The sequence below is a fragment of the Leiobunum rupestre genome, chromosome 6 (assembly GCF_980474605.1).
Source record: "Leiobunum rupestre chromosome 6, qqLeiRupe1.1.hap1, whole genome shotgun sequence".
Taxonomy (NCBI): Eukaryota; Metazoa; Arthropoda; class Arachnida; order Opiliones; family Sclerosomatidae; genus Leiobunum; species Leiobunum rupestre.
The window spans coordinates 37551034-37558869 of NC_143389.1; the positions used below are offsets into that span (position 1 = coordinate 37551034).

Consider the following 7836-nt stretch of genomic DNA (forward strand, 5'->3'; position numbering starts at 1 on the left):
GCAACTTTTCCGCTAACTTACTTATTCCGTATTTAACCGTATACTGTAAAGAAGGATATAAAAATGGAATAAATTTTCTAGAGGGAAATATTACGTATGATGTATGTTAAATGATCAGCTCAATTATTTATATTTTCGATTTTTTCGTTTTGTCATTTTTGTAACATCACAAAAATATCATTTATTTGCACACGGTAGTTTTTTCCGTTTTAAAATTTTCTCTAAATTTGACATACAGTTTGTATTTTTTTGAAAGAATTCTGAGAAATTGAACAACCTTTAAACGCGTATAAACAACTGCCCGAGTAAGAAAGTAACGGTGAATTTTTTTTGGCCCTTTTCTTGATACCTAATTAATAAGAGTTTTTTTAATACCGACGACTCTTTTGTACAGAATAGAATGAGAACCTCCAAACCATCCAAAAAAAGCTAGAGCTACAAGTACAAACGTTTAACCCTTTTTAGATTAACCTTTCATCCATTGAAGTCTTAACAGAAAACCGCGTTCGTTTGAAGTTATTTTCGATTTAAATTAGGTTTTAAGAGAAAGAGTATTAATTAAGGAAAAAAGAAATTAACTTATCACTATCTAGTGCAAATAAAAAGTGTCAATATTCTTTGAAAATTTACAAAACGCAATACTTTATGTAAATGGCTCTTTGCGTTGCAAAAATACAGACAAATTATTTTTGAAACGTAAATATTATCGCGCACTATTAACAAAAATAGTTTAAAAAATTGGAAAAAAATTACAATATTTACAAATCGGAGAAGGCTTCAGCAAAGAGACAAGGTGATTACTGGGGTGGTGGATTATTATTTCGAGTATTTAATACAACGAGAAAGAGATCTCTTAAAAAGTCCTAATTTTTAGGAAGAGCGTTTTAAGATGAATTGTCTTTCGAGAAGAAATGAAAAGAAGTTTAAGGGGGGACGTTTTTGTCCTTACCACCAGCAAGGTCGTCGTCTCTCTGCTCCTTCTTCGAGGAGGAGTGTTTTTGGAAGGTGGTCCCTGGGGATTCCCTTCCGGACGGAAGACATTCGATCTGGTTCGGATCTTGTTCGAAGTATAGTTTTCCGTGGTTCACTAAGTAATTTGGTACTACGAATGTTCATCTAGGGCTTCCGTTGCTGATCTTTCTGCTCGGCTTCGGCTGGGGAATCGACGAATTCAGCGTGGTCCGAGTCGTCGCTCTTGCGCTTGAAGTCCCATCCGCCGTGTCCGCCTCCTCCGATGCTCTTTCCGCCGCCTCCGTATCCGCCGCCTCCGAATCCACCGCCTCCGAATCCGCCGCCTCCGTATCCACCGCCTCCGTATCCACCACCTCCGATGCTCTTTCCACCGCCTCCGTATCCACCGTGGCTAATGTGAGCGACTACTGGCTTCTTAATGTACACTCTGTATTGTAAAGTATATAAGTGTTTGTTAGACTTATCAACGGGAAGGATGGGATTGAAATTTGGAAACAGAAACGAAAAGAGTACTTACGGGACTGGTACTTCGATTGGTTTCTTAACGATGACTTCCTTAACGATTGGTACCTTCACTGGTACGTGGAATGGTTTTGGGATGTGGATGATCTTGTGGACTGGGTAGGGCACGATGCGTGGTACCTTGACTGGGTACGGAACGTGGACGATCTTGGGTACCTTGTAAGGCTTGTAGATCGGGACTGGGTGCTTCTTGATGACGGGGTACGGCACTCCGAAATGGACGATCTTGGGCACGGCCACGATCTTGGGTACGGGGATGGCCTTGTGGACGGTGATGATCTTGGGGATCGTCTTGATGACGGGCACCTTGACCGGAATGTGGACCGGGTGCGGTACGTGGACGGCCTTGGGGACCGGGTAAGGTTTCGGGATTGGGATGTGCTTAGGAATTGGCACCTTGTGGATCACGGGAACCTCTTTGTGGATAACTTTGATGATAGGCTCGGGCCACCATCCTCCTGCTGAAGCGTAAGGCACCAGGAGCGTGACCAATGCTACCAGGCAAAGCTGCACGGGTCTTACCTGCATTTTGGATTCGGAACAGGCTCAGGAAACCTAAACGTCGTCGAAGAAGAAATTAAAAGTGACCCATTAGTTTCGGATTGAAAACGAAAAAGGACTCTCTCTAAATATACACCCATCCATTTAATATCCATCATAAGCGCGCGCGCTCTCTCTCTTTCCGAAGAAATGATTACTTAAATAGTGAGGGGGATTTCTCCGGTTACCTGCGAGTATAAATCTCCGAGAAGAGACAATGTATCAGGTCCTGCTTGTGGACCAGATAAATTCAGAGTGTTTCTCTAATAACGGTACCCCCACTTTATATAGGGCCGAATTTTCCCACCAACGTTTTCGGGGAGGGGGAAAACCACTGGCCTTATTTCTCCTTTTAAGATCGGAGCAGTAGGAAGGCGGGGCTTACTCGATCCCAATTTCTCAAAAGGACCACCGAGTGAGGGGGCATTGTAGGGGGGACGCGTTTTTTTCTGTTTAAGTTTCAATGGGCGATTAATTAAGAAGAGAACGCGCGCCGTTTTCTCCGCGTTTTCTCCTCCTTACCTGTTTGATGTCGAGAAAATCTAAATATTCCGAGCCAAGAGAAGTTGGGTTGCTTCGCGATTGAAGCCCTGTTCGTGTGTGCCGTGATTCGAGAGAAACCATCAGCTTTTAAATACGAGCTCCCTCGGAGCGGAATGCGTGACCTACATGAGGAACGCTGCTCTAGACCTACTTCGCCAGCGAGGGAATAACCTTGTTCCTTCCAGCGTTTTTGCGTCGCGGCTCGAGCGCCATTTTGTTTCAGCCGTTCCTTCTACCCCCGTTCTCGCTCGCGGACAACTTTTCTCCCTTCACTAGAAAAAAATAAAAACCCCTTTAGCGTGCCTTTCCCTTACGGCGCGAACGGGGAAAGCTAACTCGACTACCCGCCATTTTATTCCCAAAAAAAGGGGTGTATTTCGGACTAAACTAGGAAAGTAAGGCTTGATTTTCGTACGTTTCTGTACGGTGGCGCCTTCCCGTAGTAGTAATCGGAAACAGTTTTTTTATCGAGTTCGTAGATAGGATTGGAGTTTGTATTGATATTGAAGAGGAAATTATTATTTTAAAATGGAGCTTAAGAAGGGAGTGGTGAAGAGAAAACAGATCTATTTTAAACCATGTGTCTCGAAACAATATGGAACTAAAATTTAAGAGGAAATTTAAATCGATCATGATTTTCATTTTATTCCTTTGTCTATCTGTTTTGTTTAAAAATAAACTGTATGTGGAAGCGAATTAATCTATCTATTTTTTTGTTAATATCCGCCCCTGGCGTTCGGCGATTATTACTTCACGATTTCGTCGTTTGGGGGAGCTCCCATCGTCCGTGACGCTATCATTAAATATTAATAAACATTCTTCGAATCCTTTCGGTCTAACAAAACGGATAGGGGGGTAACGAAGATGGTGTGAACGAAAAGTTAAAGCTCTCTTCTACTGTTCGTGACCCCGACCCCGAAGTCGACCCCGACCCCGTCTTTATTTTGACCACGTACGAGAGTCTTCCACTTGTTTTTTTTTTTCAATAATTTCAGTGGATCCGTACTCTTCTCCATTTCGGTCTCACTCTTGTGGCCGGGGGTGTTGGCGCGCGTTGGAGATGAAAGAGAGGTTGGATATTTCGCCGGTTTGTGACCCAAATAGCTTTCTGGCCCACATTGAAGGGTCGAAAGATAACTCGCCAAAGAAGGCGCGCTTATTTTGGGTAATGCTCTTCTTTTCTGTATCAGACCACCGTAAGTCCGATTTGCCGTCGCCCCGGGCCTCCATTTCGTTGTCGGGTGCCGATATCATTTTAGGTACATTTCCTACCTGACAAAACCTTCCGTAGACCTAAATGCCCATTTAATATTTCTCGTTCCGATACCCTAAATGTTTCTAGTTGGTGTTGTGACTTTAATACATATTTAAAGAATTAGCATCGTAAAAAACATATTTTGTACTTCTCATATGAAGTAAAAATTTCAGTTGGCTTTGATTAGGGCTAATTTGCACTATATTCTAGCCTCTGATGTATCATTTTAACTTTGATTATGGCCTATTTGTAGCCTCTGATGTATCATTTTAGCTTTGATTATGGCCTATTTGTAGTCTATAATGTATCATTTTAACTTTGATTATGGCCTTTTTGTAGCTTATTATGTATCATTTTAACTTTGATTATGGCCTATTTGTAGCCTCTGATGTATCATTTTAACTTTGATTAAGGTCTATTTGTAGTCTATAATGTATCATTTTAACTTTGATTATGGCCTTTTTGTAGCTTATTATGTATCATTTTAACTTTGATTAAGGCCTATTTGAAGTCTATAATGTATCATTTTAACTTTGATTATGGCCTATTTGTAGCCTCTAATGTATCATTTTAACTTTGATTATGGTGTATTTGTAGCTTCTGATGTATCATTTTAACTTTGATTATGACCTATTTGTAGCCTCTAATGTATCATTTTAACTTTGATTATGGCCTATTTGTAGCCTCTAATGTATCCTTTTAACTTTGATTATGGTCTATTTGTAGCTTATTATGTATCATTTTAACTTTTATTAAGGTCTATTTGTAGCCTACTAAGCCCTTTAAAAGTGTGGTCGATGGTAATTCTGACAAATGTTCGTAAAATTTAGACGTGAAGATTCTAAAAAAAGTAAAGATAAACTAAATTTTTGTAATTTGAAAAAGTTGACCTAAATTTGGCTGGATATAAATCACGAGTGTGAGAGATTGATAGCGAGAAAGATGATTTAACACCTTTTCGATGCTTGGCTAAATTTCGGAAACTACCGTACGTCACTTTTTATCTAGAGCGATAAATGAGTGTTTATTTTAAATAGGATTCACTTCGAAGATTTCTTCCACACCTTAAAAAAAACCCGTAACGATTTCGGTACACATTTGCTTATTCGGTTTCCCCATTGTCGTTATCCGAAATATCCCTTTTTATCGGCGCCCTTTTGGATGTCAGTACGCGCTCGATTTCGAAATTTACTTTCCCTTTAAGTTCAAATCGTCGCTTAATCTTATTGGGAGCTTTTTTTACATCTTCAATAAAACGTTTTTCCTAAATCCTTCGAGCATTCACTCTTATTTAAATATACCATTGATACAAGCGCGTAAATTTTTACCATTTTCGTTTTATTTCTTAAAAGAGTTCGTTTATTTGGACAAGCCAATTCAACTTGATAAACGTAGGACATTTTTTTAACGTTGATGTTTTGAACCACTTTCGAGGTTTCCTGGTTATAAATAAACCCTTCTTTACATTAATCGAAGATTTTTACATAATCCAAACGTAACTGCCAAAGAATGGGCCGTTTCGAACGATAGCGGGGAAAGTCTTTTTTAAATTTATTTTAAATCGAATCCCCCGGGCTGGAAGAAAAAGTGTCTCGACTGTATGCGAGAGTACAAAATTATGTGTGCCCCCGAATTTCAAAGTGAACTGGAAAAATGTCGTTGAACGACGTGGTTGCGTGTTTCGGGACGTTAAACGATTTACTTTTGAGCCCTTACAACTTTTCATACCGAATTATTTTTTAATTTAGATTTTTATTTTATCACCGGAAGGTGTATTTTTGATTTGCTTATATTATTATGACCTTATTTCGATACAATATCTTAATATCGCGAAGTATTCAACACATTGGGATTGAGCTTACTAGAAATCCCAATTATAATAGTCTAAGAATAAAATATAATAGATAAAAATATAATAATTTATCAAAATGATAAAGTGTTGATTTTCTTTCGTTAGATGAATACATCGGCGCCCTGTTGCATAGTGATGATATAAAAAAAACTTTAAAATTACTTTCATATACTATTTCAAAGATATTGGTACGATCATTTTTCTTATTTCAATAGATATTTTATTTGGGGCTTCAAGTCAGGTCGCGTATAACCTTATTGTATTTTCCTTGTTTAAAATTTCTTTGACTTAAAAAAATTGTTGGGCTTAAACATATTGGTGTCTATTAGCGTTATATTTGCACTAATAATCATGATTTAATCATTTTTAATCTTTGTACAGATTTAATTTTAATCTAATCTAATCATGATTTAATCACACTATAGGGTGTCCTAATAATCATTGGAATGAGCTGCCCCTCGCATTTGCTATTGACCTGTTATAGAAAATAGTTCGCTATGAACGCGCGCATTTCTGTTGCCGGGTTAGGGCGTTCCATCACAATTAAAATAACGAGTGTGTTTGAAACTAAAAATCAATGTAAGTAATTGGTTAGGCGTATACCCCACGTAAATACGCTCGAAACATTAACATTTTCCTCCGAAAACCCGCAACCTTGATCTTATTATGCAAATGTTTAGCAAAAAATAAAGCGTCAATTCTAATTACGCGTGTACATCCCCGTAAGTGTTGCTAACAGGCGGGTCTTCCCCGAGCTCGGATTCAATCGTTCAATGTCAAGCGGGTTATTCACACGGAAAACACACTTTTCCCAGTAGTAGCGGTAATAATAATAATGAGACGAGCTATTTCTGGAGTGTCTTTTAGCTCCGAAGGGCTTCTTGAAAAACTTTCTTAATTAGCCGCCCGTACCTTTTTCGTAATGAAAAAGAAGTTCCTCAAAAATAAGATTTATACAAGATGGAGAATTAAACTTTAAAGGAAATATAACCATTTCCCCGAGATGAAATATTTCATTCGTTTCTCAGCCGTAAGGGCAAGGATCTCTCGTCTTTAGTTCATTTCATTTATTTTCAAGCCGTGAAATTCAAGACGTCTTTACAACCAATTTTCTTAGGAATTCGCTGGAGTCTTAAAATCGATTTGTTTCAATTTAGCGAAATCTATTGTTTTACAATATCCTGTTCCATTTCGTCTATCTGCTATTATTTATCTAGTTTGTTATTAATTTAATTTATATACTTTAACGTTCGGGGCGTTTTAGTTCGGTTCGTCGTACTTTCCCTTTTCTGGGATATTATTTTAGATTTGTTTCGACTGCGGGAATACGCCCACATAATCGAATTACCATTTCGCGCATGAATATACGCGGTAATTTTGTAAACAGGGATGTTTTTTGTTTCTTACTCGTATCAACAATCATTTGGATTATACGGTAGCTTAAATAACCGTTATTGGAAAAATATTGCAGTTCTTCCTCGCAGTTGCAAATAATATTAAATAAACTATATTAAATATTTTTTTATCAATTTTGTTGATAAGCATATACCAACATGCGAAATTTCCTTATTTTGATAATGTATTGATACTGAACAAAGATACGAATTACGGTGCTCAAATTGCTATACTTTTAAAAATATTACAGATTTTTTCTTAATGTACTGTTATTTTGTGGCTATATTTTTAATGCTATTAGGAAAATAAATATTTATTTTAATTTTTTATGTTATTTAACAGCCATGCTTTATACTAACAGTTCTATCGCTAGAAGACGATCTTAGAACTCTTTGTTAAATTAATTATTTAGTTTTTATTAACAGTTTTTCACTAGATCTGAGACAATGAATGATCTGTTTCCGGAGATTAAATAAATTTAAATTTATATTTTCACATTGTTTCTTAATAAATAATAACCAACCATCCCCCCCATCACACGCGGCACATTTTTGGGTTAAATGTTTCTGGTTCCGCTTCGAGTTAATTAGCCGGGCAGTAAAATTCTTCGTGTCCATTGTTATCGCGATGCTGTAAGAATCTCCGTTTTGAAAAAAAATATATAACTTATCAATTGCATCGATCATTTCATTGTCAAGGTGGCCCTATATTACACGCCTCCATTATCGAGACACCACACTTGACTGATGATTGAAAA

The 7836-nt window shown here is 37.7% G+C and overlaps 1 protein-coding gene across 2 annotated transcripts; it reads right to left on the reverse strand.

Moving 5' to 3' along the window:
• Nucleotides 1-664: 664 nt before the first annotated feature.
• On the reverse strand, nt 665-2627 carry LOC149940810 (uncharacterized). Of its 2 annotated transcripts, none has more exons than XM_090178184.1 (3): nt 2557-2627; nt 1490-2049; nt 665-1399 (listed from the first exon to the last, which is right to left on the reverse strand). In XM_090178184.1, exons 2-3 carry the CDS (start codon nt 2020-2022, stop codon nt 1117-1119), a joined length of 816 nt encoding a protein of 271 aa, XP_090034310.1. In that variant the 5' UTR covers nt 2023-2049; nt 2557-2627; the 3' UTR covers nt 665-1116. The 2 variants fall into 2 exon arrangements, with proteins under 2 accessions (XP_090034310.1, XP_090034309.1); XM_090178183.1 differs by lacking the exon at nt 2557-2627 and adding an exon at nt 2223-2278.
• Between the last annotated feature and the right edge of the window lie 5209 nt (nt 2628-7836).

Excerpts from the sequence above, each read along its gene's own strand:
- LOC149940810 (XM_090178184.1), bottom strand. The coding sequence starts at position 2,022 with ATGCAGGTAAGACCCGTGCAGCTTTGCCTGGTAGCATTGGTCACGCTC. Across the intron at positions 1,400-1,489 it reads CCAATCGAAGTACCAGTCCC|AGTGTACATTAAGAAGCCAG; the intron begins GTAAGTACTCTT and ends TTTACAATACAG.